The sequence below is a fragment of the Engraulis encrasicolus genome, chromosome 16, assembly GCF_034702125.1.
Source record: "Engraulis encrasicolus isolate BLACKSEA-1 chromosome 16, IST_EnEncr_1.0, whole genome shotgun sequence".
NCBI lineage: Eukaryota > Metazoa > Chordata > Actinopteri > Clupeiformes > Engraulidae > Engraulis > Engraulis encrasicolus.
In genome coordinates this window covers 13,767,875-13,784,230 of record NC_085872.1, presented here as the reverse complement: position 1 = coordinate 13,784,230, position 16,356 = coordinate 13,767,875, and the positions used below count along the sequence as shown (strand labels likewise).

The window sequence follows — 16,356 nt, the reverse complement described above, 5'->3', positions numbered from 1 at the left end:
GGATATGTTGGTTTCAGACCAGCTTTTTACTATTATTCCTGTGCCATGCTCATGTAATTTGAATGTCCATTGCACCTAATGTTGCAGTTATGACTTGGCTGTAAATACTCACATTCTTGTATGCACGTCATACGTCTTTGGCACTTTCTTTTTTCACCATACACCATAACTAGACCTAATACTGGGAGACTGCAAGACTGGCAGACGGGCAGACTGGCAAGCAGAACTAGCCTAGTAAACCAGCGCTACCTGCTGGACGCCATTTTTTTTTGGCTGCGAGTGGTCTGGCCTCGCATCCTTTGAGTGGTCTGCCAGGCTTGCCAAGAATCTGGTAAACCATTCACAACGCAGAGATTTGTTTTGAATCAAAGAGGGCGGGCGGGGTTTTGAGGGAGTGACGACGAAGCTCGCAACGTTGAGAAAGCGCTGGCCTATAGGCACAGGCACGGTTTGAAAGACAACGGGTTGTTCTCATCAATAATCTTCGGATGTACTATTCATCGGGGCCAGACTAAATTACAAATCCAATCTCACATTTAGGCTGGTTTATCAGGCTAAAGCAGAATGCTCTTCACTGATATCCAGTCGTCATCCACTGTGTAGCCTGACTACAATGTGAATGTGTGTGTGTGTGTCAACTTTGTGGACAATATTCCATCCACAAATGAAAGGAAGAGTAAAATGAACATGCCCTCATACTATACAGATCAAAACCTGTGGTTTCCAGAGATGTTTTCCCCCACATCATAACTAAAGTTAGTCAACCCTAAGTTGGAAATATCTCATGATATCTTTACAACAACAATAACAAAATGCTGGGATAATCCTCATTGCCCTTCAAACAATTGGGGAAGTTAAAAAATAGTAATTCTGCAACATTTTCCCACCTGGTAGTCAGGAGGATATAGGCTACCTAGCACATGGCATAGCACGTTACCATAATCCAGAATTGTGACACCCTTGTCAGTAGCCTAACCCCTTCTTTAGTCAACGTAGGTATGAGTTATAAGTTAATTTGCAATATGCCACTCTATCTGACCACGGTGATGACCTAAATCGTTGAACTGTTCTGTAAGCGTTGACTGCTGAACCCATGTTCTCAGCTTCACAAACAGTTAAATGTAGGCTACTACAATGATTCCATTAACATACGTAAGGCATTGTTTGGTTAATATCGGGATGCACATTGGAACCCAATAAGCACACTTTCTTATAGTGAAGCGGCTAACCAAAACAATGGTTTAGTTTGTGATACAAGCATGAAAATTGATACACATGTAGCCAAAGGCATTCTAAAAAGAACTGGATATGGAGCCATCGTGAATTTTCAACATGGTGGCTATAGCAGCCATTTTTCAAAATGTCCGCCAGCAACAACAGTTTTCTTACTAATAATGGATATAATATGACATTTTAGACATATTTACCATTCATACTACTTGGTAAATGTCTTATGGATACTTTAAAAGTTGTCATGAATATTCAAGATGGCCGCCATTATCAAAAAAAGGCCATTACCGTTACGGAGCTGAAAAAAGCTTGACATTTAGAATGTTACTTCCTTACGACCCATAACTGTACTGGACCGTACTATACTATACTCTACTATACTGTACTGTAATGTGAAATACCGTACTGTACTGTACTGCACTATACTGTAAGCTACTGTACTGTACTGTACTATACTCTACTAGACTGTACTGTACTGTAATGTGAAATACTGTACTGTACCGTACTTTGCTATACTGCACCGTACTGTATGCTACTGTACTGTACTACACTGTACTACTGCACCATACCAGAGACGGTTTAGATCGAGACGGGACAGATGGCGGCCATCTTGTTGAAGCCTTCGGGGTGCTATTTCGCGATTATGCAGACCAGATCTGAGAGTCAATGGGAAAAATGAACAGGGAAACTGAGTATAGGACAGGGAAGAACCCAGCAGTTGTGAAAACCATATGGTTGAAACCACCGTGAAAAACTCATCAATCTAGACTGCTTGGTTGTGTTATACGAGTCAAAACAAAGCTTTTTAAGCCACTTTTCTCATGTTTTTTTTGACAGAGCGCAGGCGCAGTAGTTCCGTAACGGCACGAGAGCAACGGCTTTTCACAACTGAGCATGCGCATCATTTCGCGTGCGCCGATGCAGCCAGATGATTGGATCACTGGCACCGCAGCTCAGCAGGCACATTGGCTCGTTACCAGAAAGGCGGGAGATGTGCGGGTAGACGCCATATTTGCATTACGAATCTTCACCGTTAATTTCTATGTACGATTACATGGCTGTCCCATCTCACCTTCCTATCAAAATCTCTGACCATACTGAATGCTACTGTACTGTACTGTACTATACTGTACTGTACTTTTCTATACTGCACCGTACTGTATACTATTGTACTATACTGTACTGCACCGTACTGTGTGCTACTGTACTGTACTCTACTGTACTTTTCTATACTGCACCGTACTGTATGCTACGGTACTGTGCTGCACTGTACTGTACTGTAGGCCTACTGTACTGTACTGTACAATTATAGAACTGAAACATGTAGAGCATTCTGAGGTCATGTACAATAGAAAGCAAAGTGTAGTGGGAATGAGTTATGTTACTGTTGCCAAACAAAATCTTGAAGGTTAACAAAAGTCATGTGGCATTTTGTTTGGGGGGGGGGTTATGGTAGACTATCTTTCCTCCCAGACTATTTGTGTGCCTTGCATATCAAGAAAATGAGTACTGGTGGTAATGATTTACTTTTATAATACCATATGAGAATTGTTGTGTTATACAGATATTTCTCCTGTGGGTAAGGGTGGCGACCTACGGTACATGTTGTCCATCAGCTGTCAGTTTTGAAGTAGCAATTGAATTACCGGTACTCAATGATTACTGAGCTAACTGTAATGCAACTCGTGACACAATTACTAGATGAGGACTTGTTTGCAAATTCAGGAAAAAACAATTGACCTCTGCCTACTTACTCAACACCTACTTAGAAAACATTTCCATTTAATTTGAACTGAAGACATACTGTAGCCTACATGTATATTGAGTAATCTGTAATGCCATTCTAAAGATGGCTGAAATGCACTCAATATGTGCACAATGCTACTTGTGAGAATGTAGAATTAGGTGATCTTATGGGTTCTTCATACATATGGAGAGGTCCTGTCGTTTACCCTCTCTCATACAAATAAAAAATATCTGTTATGGAAAATAAAGGATGGAGAACCAGCTTGGACATAATCTTGCACTGACACTTCCCCATTCAGATACTACTGAGCAAGCATTAGCAGCAGTCGTCTATTCTCACCATAGTTTTAGTGTGGGAAATGTTCAGTTGAATTCAGACCAAGAATGTTCTCAAATCGTTCACAATGGTACATTTGCTGTCAAGCATGTAAGCACAGACTTATACTTTCACACCATGTACTACAATAATATATTCGGTAATGCAATGCAATGTGGGGCATGGAAAATTCAATTCAATGCGGCAAGTTCCATAATCGATGCGGCAAATTTGTAAAGTTTCAATTACTTCCGTGGATATTTCAGGAGCAAATGAATGTTAAATTAATAAAAGCACTTCAAAGCATTGAAAACTGCAAGACTGATACAGAAAACAACCAATAAAATGTTGCTCAGTATCTGACTACTTGTATTGCCTCATCATGACTGATGAAACATTTACTTTGCTTTCAATAGAAATGTAATGCATTGCAATGCATTGTTGAATGGAATGGAATTGAATGGAATCGCTACCTCCCAAATCATAAACGACTCTTGAGGGCAGTGCCAATGCACACCACTACTATGTGCATTTTTGTACTTTTCATCAATCTGGTCAAGCAGACTACTACTGCCCTTTCATCTCTGCTGAGTTCGGGACTATATTAACATTGTCAGCTAAGTATAATGTCATGTAATAACAATGTAATGCATTACACAACATGACATATTGTGTATGACATAGTAGAAAGTTTTTTTTCCTGAGGGCTCCTAGGCTAGAATTACAGCATATACCCTAAGGAAACACCATGCAAAGTGCTTTTGTCAGTTCCGTAATGGTAAAAACCCTTGACAGATTCCACTATTGTAGACTATCTGACATGGGCTGCCATTTTTAAAGAAACAGTGATACTATACTGTATATCAAGTATAGAATGAGATAAAAGGAAGCTTCTGGTTAATTCCAAAGTCCCAAATTAGAATTCTGCATCATGAAAAATGACTGATTTGACACCGATATCATCTTTATCAGATAAATCATACAAGTGACAGCAGCCATCTTGAAAATGGCAGCCATCTTGAATATTCATGACAACTTTTCAATTATCCATATTACATTTACCAAGTGGTATGAATGGTAAACTATGTCTAAACTAGCCTATATTATATCCAAGAAAACTGTTGTTGCTGGAAAAATGGCTGCCATGGCCACCATGTTGAAAATTCACGATTGCTCCATATCCAGTTCTTTTTGGAATGCCTTTGGCTATAGGCCCTATGTGTACCAATTTTCATGCTTGTATCACAAACTGAACGATTCCTTTATATTTTGGAGCTAAGCTATTAGACTATGGTTAGTTAGTGAAGAGTACAATTTCTGCTATGTCAATGTCCTGTTTGCACATGGGAATCAAACACATGTCCATTCAGCAGAGACAAGAATTAATGATTAGGTCTATCCTCTGATGATGAAATCATGTCACTGTGTTCACCTCGTGTCCTGTTCCCTGAAAGGTAAACAGCTGGTCAGCTGGATCTCAGTAAGACAATGATGGCACTCTACTGGGAGCCCGAGGTTTTGGAAGTGCATCTGTGGGAGTAACAAAAGCAGGGAAAATGTTAGGCTATGTCCTGGAAACTACAGCCTGACAGAGACAAAACGGGACAAAACAATCACCAAAAAATAGAAAGAAAGAAAGAAAAAAGTCAGTCGAGAGACTCTCTCAGTCAGGGGAGGTGATGTTGCTCAGCGTAATCGTCCCATCAGCCCCTTATGGAAACACATGAAACAAGTAGGAGGAAGGGGGTGATTACACAATGTAACATTTCAACGCGTGCCTTTGTTACATTGTTATAACTTGTTACATTGGCCACATTGCTGTAACTGTTCTAAGGCAAAGATGCTACATTGGCTAGATGGGACGTCACTCTGGCTGAGACAGTTGACACAAGAGCGCGAGGTCAACTATTGATGACGTACTTTCAATGGGTTAGTGACAGAAGTTCCGCGGAGTCCACAGCAGACCAAAGTATGCCGGAATAGCAACACGTGCATAAAAGGTACATTATTCCGTCAATATTTATTTGATAGAGGGCATCAGGTGACAACGAATACAGGGTGGTTGTTCAAGACAGCAGATGAAGGTGAGTTGAACGTGCCATCTATCAGTTAGCGAGTTAACTTAACTAGCTAGCTAGCCAGAAAGAATGTCACAATACATTGAACCATTCAATTATTGGCTGTCATGCGCTGTGCGCAAACATTATGGTTTAATCATGTCTCACACGCCTGATTTCAAGAACTTTCAAACGCAGGCATGAATGTAAGGAGAATGCCTTGATAATGAGTGGTGTGTCAAATACAGCGTGGCTTTCAGCTGAAGCTTGGGCGTAAACGTTTGTGTTTTGTTTGCCTCATGACTAATCGGTGTCACACACTGACAAGCTAGTAGCCCATAACTGGTTGGCCTCAATCTTGTTTTACTAGTCAGTTACATGAGTGTGCAAGCGAATTTACTCAACAGTCTCGGCATTGAATGTCTTTCGACGTCTCCTTACTGAATCGCTAGGTATTAATGTATTGGCTTCACTGTTTAAGAAGACAATCCAGGCGTGTATAGAACATCACTTCAGTTTTTGCTGATCATGTTTGCGTGTCTGCTGTGGTTTAACAATAGGCTGCATAACATTGACTTCCACCGATCTGTCATAATCTTGGCCATTAATTAAACCTTTAGCTTCAGCACGTAGCATACACTGTACATACACTGTACCAGGTGTGTTTCATACTCAACAAAACTGATTGGGGGATCCATTCTCGTCACGTTTCACAGGATGGCTGGGGTGTTTGACATCGACCTGGAGTCAGAAGACGCCAGTGATGTAGAGGTAACACAGCACGTGAAGTTTGGTTAACGTTTTAGCTACATGTCTTGCTTTTTGAAACTGAAGCCATTGACTTGTGTTTCCCCCCCCTTTTGCCTGTTTTAGGAAGAAGTGTATGACTTCACCGTCACAGAAGTTGAACAGTATGTATTTTACATGCTTGGATCAAATATGGGCTGAATTGTCCGTCCATATGTTCATTTTAATCTCTCACCTTCAGGGTTCAAACGGAGGAGGTGGAGCTCACCAGTGCCAGTGTGAACAGAGATAGCGAAAGGGTGGGCCCAGACTGTTTTGAACTGCTCACTGTACTGGGTAAAGGAGGCTATGGCAAGGTGTGTATAAATGAGGGTATGTGATGAGTATGCCTATCAAACAAGTGAACAACAACAATTAAATATACAGTTTCCTCTTCTGGCCCAGGTTGTGTTTAATGTCACAACAATAGTAGTGTGAGGGATGTTCGCACATCCAGTAAAACAGGTGCCGGATCAAACAAAGACGCGTAAAAGAAGAAGGAAAAATCTGCACACTGTTGCTGTTCAGCGATTTATTAAACACAATGTTACGAAACATCGCGTTGAATAAATCGGTGAGCAGCAGCAGTGTGCGGATTTTTCCTTATTATTTTAATGTCACAACAATACCTTGCACACAAAGCATTGATTTACAGCTTTGTGTATTGGACAGGTCTTCCAAGTGAGGAAAGTTCAGGGAACGCAGACGGGCAAAATATTTGCTATGAAGGTGTTAAAAAAGGTATACATTTTGTTTTGATTGATTTTTCATTTATTTATGAAAGCTTGATATTTTCTACAGTATATAGTTCTAACTTCTGTATTATTTTCTTAATTTTGCATTTGCCCTCCTTAGGCTAAGATCCAATGCAATGCGAAAGACACCGCACACACTCGTGCAGAGCGAGAGATTCTGGAGACAGTGAGGCACCCATTTATAGTGGAACTGTGGTATGCCTTTCAGACTGGAGGGAAGCTTTACCTCATTCTGGAATGTCTCAGTGGTGAGTGCGAAAAGGATCCTTTGGTTGTGGCAAAGTTATAAGAGTTAAAAGATCGGTCTGAAGGGGAGACACATTTCTCTCATGAGCAGCTCTAGAACTGTGATGGTATTGATTTTGCTTGTTCAGTGTTGGAGTTTAATTTCAGAGAAACTGTTTGCAATTGGCTCCTGGCCCAGTTTTATGATGGTCATTTCACACAGCTAGGTGTAAGGGGCCATGGGGTCTGTATGGAATTAAACACTGGAATGTGAGGATGTTGCATTTGCCTCTTGTGAGGGTGGAGATTGTGTTATCTACAGACAGAACCAACAGCTGGTCGTCACCTGAAATTGTGTCACCACACCACCTCCCTTATCTATGTCTGAAATGTATTATTGTGTTTGCTGTTGTGGTTTTCAGGAGGGGAGCTATTCATGCAATTGGAAAAAGAGGGAATCTTCATGGAAGACACAGCTTGGTGAGGAAACCCCTCTTCATGTCATGGAAAGGATATAAGGTTTCATTGGCTGTGAAAAGGGACGCGTTTCGGCGTGTGTCTTCCTCAGTGTGCAACAGTGTAACAATGTGTAACCACACTTAAATGCCCATACACCCATTTCCACACCCCATTGTCAACAACCAATGATATTGAACATTGAATTAGGTATATAAACAATTGTAAATCTAAATAATTAAGGAGAGCATGGAGAAATAGAAATATAGCACAAATTCACATACATAAACAACGCTGAGAGGCTGCCTCTTCACCATCTATCTCTCTTTGATATGCATACACGCGGGATATTGAATGCTAATTTTAATCAAATTGTGTTGTATTCACACAGTGTAACGTAAGTTCTTTGCACTTCCGCTCATGTGCTTTTCAAAAATGCTCTTTCTCCCTTCTGTGCCCTGTTAACCCCCACAAGCATTAACTTTGAAAAGACGTGATTCATTTATACATGAGTTCGTATGGTTTGATTCTTCCCGGCTGCGCACGCAGTCAGGAATCCCAAAATGCTACGTGGCTAGGTGTTTAACATTTTAAGTTCCATTGGACCAGTATAGTGCGTCGTTAGAACCTGTTTTCTAGTCGGCACTGCCATGTATACAAAACAGCTAGAACCCATGTATACACGACACTGGAATTAAGTTGCATGAAATCAAGACTACTGTTCATTTTTTGTATAGTACATGTTGATATGATATCTCTTATATGCTTCATTGAGTCAGTCAGTCAGTCAGTTAAGTAAATGCTGGACTCATTTATTTATCATGTTTTTTTGCTTCATCAGCTTCTACCTGGGTGAAATAACACTAGCCCTTGGACATCTCCACTCCAACGGTATCATATACAGAGATCTGAAACCGGAAAACATCATGCTGAACCACCAAGGTGTGTGAAAGAGAAATAATCTCTCTTTGTGCAGAGTTCAGGTAGAGTAAAGGAAGTCTGCAACACTGCTTGTCTTCTGTCTGTGTTAAATTTGATAGGAAGAGCGCAACATTTTTTCGACCCTCAGGTCTTCATCAGGCAAAATGATTTAAACCTAAGGGTCTAAGTGTTGCGCTCTTGCTATTAAATTCAACACAGAAGACAAGCAGTGTTGCGGACTTTATTTACCTTACCTGGATATAGGCTTCTATTGTCCTGCACCTGATCCATTGGGTGGGGTGTGCACACATCTACTCCTTTTGAATGCAGAGTTCAGGACCGTATGGTGCATTCTTTGGAAACTCGGGTTGTCTGAAACCCAGACCTCCGCCTTGGGAAAGTGCAAAAGAACGGGTACTCAAGTCGGGGTTCCGAAACTCAAACTCGGAGCAGCTCGGCGTACTCAGCAGGGTTCCCACGGGTCATGGAATTTCTGGAATATCATGGAATTTCATAAACGTTTTTCCAGTCATGGAAAGTCATGGAATTTTACCATTTTGCATGCACAGTCATGGAATATCATGGGATTTTCTTAACAGTTGTGTGAAAGCAGAAACTTTTTTTTTTGGTGTATAACATTGTTTCTTACTGGTTATCCTAAAACGCTTCGACAGAGACTGTTTGGTTTCATGCTGTTATGTGCAACATTCTAGAATGCTGGAAGTCTGGCGGTGGCTCTGCGTCGGCTCTAGGGATGAAGATAATTTACGTCCTTTTTTTTTACGGAAGTGGTCACGGAAATTCTGCTTTTTGGGTCTGGAAAGTCATGGAAAATCATGGAATTTTATATCTGAGTTAGAGTGGGAACCCTGACTCAGTGTTTGTTTAACATATGTGTTTTCAGTCATTTTTATTGTCCCCAGCTGTTGCAATAGAACACATTTACAGCGGTTGTCGGGAGAACAACCTCGGGTCTACCGACAGCTGAGTTTCAAAAGAATGAACCAATAGTCTTTCTGCAGTGTGATCATTGTGTTGACCATGTGTGTTGTGTTGTACCCCATCTTCAGGACACATCAAGCTGACTGACTTTGGCCTGTGCAAGGAGTCCATTCATGATGGGACTGTGACACACACATTCTGTGGGACCATAGAATATATGTGAGTTAATCTCCACATACAGAAGAGAGAAAACACAAGCACACACACACACACACACACACACACACACACACACACACACACACACACACACACACACACACACACACACACACACACACACGTTTATGCACACTCTTAATCTTGCTATGGGAATTCTTTGGGAGATATTATATCCGAAATTACATTAATTGTTGATAACTATTGTGTGATTTCAACGTTTTTTTATCCTTGACATGACATATTTGGATTGCTTATTACAATGCTTTAAAATATATTGGAGTGTGTGCCTCCCTTCGCCCCTTGCTTGTTCATACTCAGCAATTTCCCTGATAACAGACATTGCTCAATTCAACAGAACACTTGGCTCCTTATCTATGTGGCTCTGAGCTCATTTTGCTGCTCAGCTTAAGCCAGTGAGGGTCAGTATATGAAGGGTGTGAGTGAGCTATGCAGCTGATGATTGGCTGATTGCTGCTATCGTGTTTGGCTGTCTTTGGTTGGATTCCAATATGCTACCTTGTGTCCTCCACTTGTGCTTTTGGCACCGCTGACAGTTTCCCCCGCTGTCAGCCTAGCCAAAACATTTTTTGGGAGACTATTCTTCATTCACCGTCCAGTTTGCAAATGACAAAATGACTTTACAATTGAACTTTTGCGAGATATTGAAATATAATGCCGTTGTCAGTGATGTCATGTTTGAGGCCACAAGCACAAGTGGAGGACGCAAGGTTGCATATTGGAACGCACACTCTCTGCCAAAGATGAAGCTTCATGGGGGTTTCTCAGCACTGTAGTTTTTGGAGTGAGAAGTATATACACTTAAAAAATCGTTTTCGTTGTCATTTATATGAAATAATAAGACAACAAAAAGGATTTTAAGTGTGCAGACTTCTCATGCCAAAAACTGCAGTCAGCCTTTGTCCTGCACGTTTTCCTGGGATGTGCTCAATCTTAACCTTCAACTGGTTTCTCAGAACTCCCCATCTTAATGTCAGGTTAATCTTCCATACAATTAAATATGTATACCTTGTCAGACACTTTTCATATCTGAGAATATCTGACTGCTGCACTGCACTATATACTATATAATTACAGATGCTTCCATCTGAAGTGATATCATCAGTTTGAAATGCTACTCAATTTAAATGTCCAATATCCAGGGAAGAGGTGCTGTTGGCTATGATTCATCTTTCAGAGTTGTTAGAATAGATGACCTGTCTGTTTGTTTGTCTGTCTATTCCTCAGGTCACTGACCTACCTGTCTGTCTGTCTCTATTCGTCAGGGCACCGGAGATACTCACGCGCTCGGGTCACAACAGAGCAGTGGACTGGTGGAGTCTCGGTGCGCTGATGTATGACATGATGACTGGCTCTGTGAGTGATGGAACAAATCTAACAGAAACGAGACATATTTTTACATTATCTATGACAGACTATAGTCTATCGCCTGTAGTAATTCAATGTTACCAGGGCTCTAAATAAACGTTTTTAATTACTAGCCAAAATGGCTAGTAGATGTTAACCTTACTAGTCAAACACACACTCACTAATGGGTCAAAGTGGCTATAAAGTTGGTCTTTTCTACTAGGCAAAATTAAATTTTACCAGCATTAGGCCGGTTGGCTGGTGTTAATTTAGATCCCTCAATGTTACTCCTTGCCTTGCTTAATTTGTAAGTGAAACAACTGTATTGGCTGTCCTCCATTGGTCAGTGTTATTAGATTTTGTGTCTATGTAAGTGTACTGTATGTATTGCTTTACCCTTGTTTTCTTTCTGTCAGCCTCCTTTCACTGCGGAGAATAGAAAGAAGACGATTGACAAGATTCTCAAGTGCAAGATCAACCTCCCTCCCTACCTCACACCGGACGCCCGCGACATGATCAAAAGGGTGCCATTTCTCACCTCTGAATTTGTTTTTCCTCTGTGGTTAATGTCTCTTACCTGTTTTTGTTTGTTTGTTCATGACTGTTTATTTCCTGTAGCCTGATTATCATCACTTTGAAATCTTTTCTAGACTTGGTTTAACAAAGAGCATAACAAGTAACATTTCCCAAATGGCCTCCCTTGGTTGGCAGTGAGACCATGTTGCGCAATGACCAATATGCATGAAATGCATTGTAATGCATTTGTCAGGATTTTTTAAATGTATTTTATCTAATCAAAATGTAAGCCTATAGCTAGTTATATATTTTTTTAATTGTCAATCTTCCATTTGCCTTCATATCCTCTCTAATCACTGTCTGTTTCCCTCCCAAACATTTTTCCATCTCTCTCTCTCTCTCTCTCTCTCTCTCTCTCTCCCCCCCTTCCCATCTTACTTTTTTTCTTCACTCTTCAGCTACTAAAGAAGGGTCCAAATTCGAGACTGGGCTCAAGCAAGGGTGACTGTGAAGACATTAAGGTAAGTGCTAAAGGCCACATCCACTTTTCCTCTTTTGAGAAGGCACATCAAAGTAAAGTGCATGTACACGTGTACTGTGCTCTCCAACAGCAACAGAAACTCACAAACAAATATCACACGCACACACGGCATCCAGAATCATTCACAACCTTACTGAGTTCAGCCTCAAAGCTGTCACACACCTCGCACATTCAATAACAAGAGATCTCACTCAGGCCCTCCACCGACAATTCACACTGCTTCCATCTGGCCATGGGTGCAGGACACTCAGATGGCGACAGGCATACTTCAACAAAATATTTGTTCCATCTGCTATCGCTGCACTTAACAACCTTCAACATTAAATGCATTGAACCCTCCTGGAAGTGTATATAGTGTCTGACTGTCATTAATGTTGTGCTTGTTGTCTGACCGTGTCTGAATGTGAATGTATCTATTATTCAATGGTGTTGTTGTCCACCTGTCTGCCTGGAATATGTTTTGCTTAGGTTGTCTGACAATGTTAGACATGACATGTACATGTACACGTACATGTATTTATTTTAGTATCTGAATGTTGAATGGTGTTGATGTCTGTCTGTCTGTCTATCTATCTATCTATAAACCTAACATTTAATTCCTGTTACTTTCACAGAAACATCCTTTCTTCCGGCACATCAACTGGGATGACCTGCTGAACAAGCGCATAGAACCTCCATACAGACCTACTCTGGTACAGTGTCATTTGTCATCACTACATCTGCACCCTTGTACTTCATGAACAATACTTCAACCATTTTTTTCTTCGCAAAGTCAATCATGTTCTTTCCTGCTCTTCTCCAAGCAATCAGATGAAGATGTCAGCCAGTTTGACAGCCGCTTCACCCGCCAGACGCCGGTGGACAGCCCTGATGACACCACCATGAGTGGCAGCGCAGACCATGCCTTTGCTGTGAGAGTCTAATTTTTTACTGAGGCACACAGAAACCATTCACATACTGTAGCTAGAAATATGCTCTGGAACCCCAGTTGAAGTGGAAGCTCCAACTAGTGAAGTCGCACTACTCCCACCTCAACAAATCGAAGTCGGATGATAATAGCGGCGCCCATGGATCCGTTATTTAAAATGTCAATAAATAAGTGAAACTTAATTTCTCTTGTGTGCAGCTGTTCCAAACACAGCCATTTTAACTCAACGCATTCTTCATGTTATCACATGATATTGTGTCAACATAAATGCAACATATGACAGAATAATAGCTATTATGGCTCTTTTTGCTCGTATCAAAACACCTCACTAAGGTCAGCTTGCCATGGAGGTTGCCATGATTGTAGAACTCCCATGATCTACTACTTGTTTGGATTGTGTCTGGAATGGGCCATAAGTTCACAACAGTTGTGTGGATTATGTTAAAAAATGTTGTTGTGCAGTTGTGCCGCACTGTAATCTGTTTGGGAGTTCAAGCCTCCCAACAGAAGAAATGTAGAAATTCTTTTTGCAATAATTTGTTCTGAATGTGGGCAGGGTGGCAAAGCCTCTAATCGAGTCACTGATGAAACCATTGACTCAGACATGCAGGTCCACTTCCCTCTTCCCTGGGGCCTTATTCCCATGCGTCACTTTCCAAAAATAAAACCTAAAAATATGTAGTTCTGGACATCTGTTTTGGACATGTGTCAAGAACACTACTACTACACACTTCAGCACACCTTAATTATGATTTTGCGAACACTCTAGGGCTAGAACAGAACTGAACTAACATAACTGAAAGGTATGATGGTCAAAACATGTGGAAAGTCACAGCCTTGACTTTCATCAGGATATAATTTTAATTATATATATCTAGTTTTGTTAAGGCATTACAGTAGTTGAATCATTTGTTGACAGTATACGTATATCCTTGGACAGCGTTTTACGTATGTGGATTCTTCAGTGCTGACATTCATCTGGATATAATTGTATATATCTAGTTTTGTTACGGCATTACAGTAGTTGGATCATTTGTGTGTATGTATGTTTCCTTGGACAGGGTTTTACGTATGTGGCTCCCTCAGTGCTGGAGAGTCTAAAAGAGGGCTTCTCCTTTGAGCCGCGACCCCGTCTTGTTCGTCGTCACACCAGCAGCCCTCACACGCCCATAAGGTAACGTTGACATTCTCACTAATCTGGGAGAAAACAATTCTGTCTTGATAAATTTTGCAAGGTTTTCCAAGATCTTCTAACTTCTCCAATAAAAATTGAAGGCTGAATGCTCTGCGTTGTGTTTTAACTGACTCACTTGCAAAAATAAAATAAGTCTTGACTTTGTAATTAAAAGAGTCAAATCAGGGAACAATTTATTATAGAAAAGTCAGATTTAAAAAAAAGGATTAAAGAAAAATAACGCGTGCGTGCGTGTGTGTGTGTGTGTGTGTAATTATTATTATTTTTATTTTTATGTTTTTCAAGGTTTTATGTTTATTTATGTTTTATTTTATTATTATTTTTACCTTATGTTTTATCTTAATGTTTTAAATGTTTTTTTGACTCTAATTCATTTCCTTCTTTCTTCCCTGTTTCCTTTCATTTACATTTGTTAACTTTGTGAAGCACATTGAGTTGCACCTGTGTATGAAATGCGCTATATAAATAAACTTGCCTTGCCTTGCCTTGCCTTGTGTAATGAAAAGGTACCAGCAACTCTCTCACAAGTTGCTCGTAATGCAACCGAATTGGATGAACAGTCTGCGCTTAACTTGTGCACACCAAATCTTGATCTTAGTTCTCTCTCTTGTTCTGTTTCTTTCCCTCTCTTGTTCTCAGCCCTCTTAAGTTCTCCCTCACCGAGCCCTTCAAGACCAGCATGGACGGAGAGTCGGAGTATCCCGTCCAGAGCCCTCCCCCGCCCACCGACAACAGTGCCACCCAGCCAATCAGGACGCCAGCGCGCAACAAGAAGAAGGGCCACCGGAGATGAAGGGCCTATCAGAAGGGCCACCTCAGATGAAGGGCCAATCAGCTCCAGGGACTCATTGCAGGGACCGTGGGTGGATTCCCATTTATGCAGACTCCCGTCCTCCTCAGTCTGTACTTGTGGCCTCGCGTTTCGCTGACGCACCTCATCCGTGGAGAAATCAATAAAGTTTACCCGCTGTCAACCTAGCCACAATAACTTTTGGGGGACTATTCTTCATTCACCATCCTGTTTGCAAATGACAAAATTTCATTAGAATTGAGCTTTTGCGAGGTATTGAAATAGGATTCTGTTGTTGTTGGTGACGTCATCATGAGGCCACAAGGGGGCAAGTGAGCAAGAGAGGACCGGAGTCTGCATATTGGAATGTCTCGTCTACTCTCCCTCACTGCGCTAGTGTCCTCCTTGGCAGCACATCCTCTTCTCTTCTGCTCAATCGTTCACACCGATCTCTTACTGCCAAAGCATTAAGACACTGACTCAAAAGGGACTGTCATTTCATGAATGTTCATTTAAGCTGGTTCCAATCTGTGGCCCCATAGGGGTTCTGTGTGTAGTTTTCATTCACTATTCATTGTACTAAACAGAGAAATGATCTGTCATCATGACACTGAAATATACAGTTGAAACTCTGGGTGTTTTTTTGGGACCTTTTTGTGCTGGGGAAGCACTTGCCTCTAGGCCTCTTTCTTTTCATGCATGCTGTCATGACTTGGTGAGTCATCGTGCCCCTGGATTGGTTGGAGCAGTATCTAAATCAGGGGTGAGGAACCTTTTTCATTCAAAGGGCCACTTCAGATTACTCCAAGGGCCATACTATGAACACAAACCAGGATTTTTCGCCTGCACTTTAGGCCTATAATATTGAAGGCAGCCACCTTTTAAAACAGACCCCACCTTCTCTAGGTCCCCTCAAATATAACTTGATTGTATTGCAAATGTAATTTCTAAGATTTCTTTAGAAAAGGATTTCATGTGAATATTTCATGTGAAGCTGCACATCATTAAAATTGTATCGGGGGCCGGATGAAACGGCCTCAAGGGCCCTAAATGACCCTCGGGCCATAGATTGCCCACCCCTGAACTAAATGGTCATCCTGCCATTTCACTCTGAGGTTCCGGATTGAGAGAAAGGAGTGTATTGCATTCCATTGCACATGGAATGGGTATAGGGGGGTTAAATGGTTATACTATTTAATTTAAAAGTGTTATTATTGTGAATGTATTAATGTCACTGGGGGATTCGTGGGACTGAGGGAAAATTTACTTTTGTGTCTAAAATCAGATATTTTAATCAAAGTTGCCTAAAAAGGACTTTGGAGTGTTGCATATGTTAATAAATTTATATTATGATTACATACATGC

The 16,356-nt window shown here is 41.0% G+C and overlaps 1 protein-coding gene across 2 annotated transcripts; it reads left to right on the top strand.

Moving 5' to 3' along the window:
• Positions 1-5,201: 5,201 nt before the first annotated feature.
• Positions 5,202-16,349, top strand: LOC134465185 (ribosomal protein S6 kinase beta-2-like). 2 transcript variants are annotated; one of them, XM_063218713.1, is made up of 16 exons: positions 5,202-5,292; positions 6,066-6,120; positions 6,223-6,260; positions 6,338-6,452; positions 6,808-6,876; positions 6,991-7,138; positions 7,538-7,595; positions 8,413-8,513; positions 9,563-9,653; positions 10,940-11,030; positions 11,438-11,545; positions 11,996-12,058; positions 12,693-12,770; positions 12,882-12,989; positions 14,068-14,180; positions 14,841-16,349. In XM_063218713.1, exons 2-16 carry the CDS (start codon positions 6,067-6,069, stop codon positions 14,992-14,994), a joined length of 1,389 nt encoding a protein of 462 aa, XP_063074783.1. In that variant the 5' UTR covers positions 5,202-5,292; position 6,066; the 3' UTR covers positions 14,995-16,349. The 2 variants fall into 2 exon arrangements, with proteins under 2 accessions (XP_063074783.1, XP_063074782.1); XM_063218712.1 differs by having other exon boundaries at positions 5,208-5,376.
• Positions 16,350-16,356: the final 7 nt, after the last annotated feature.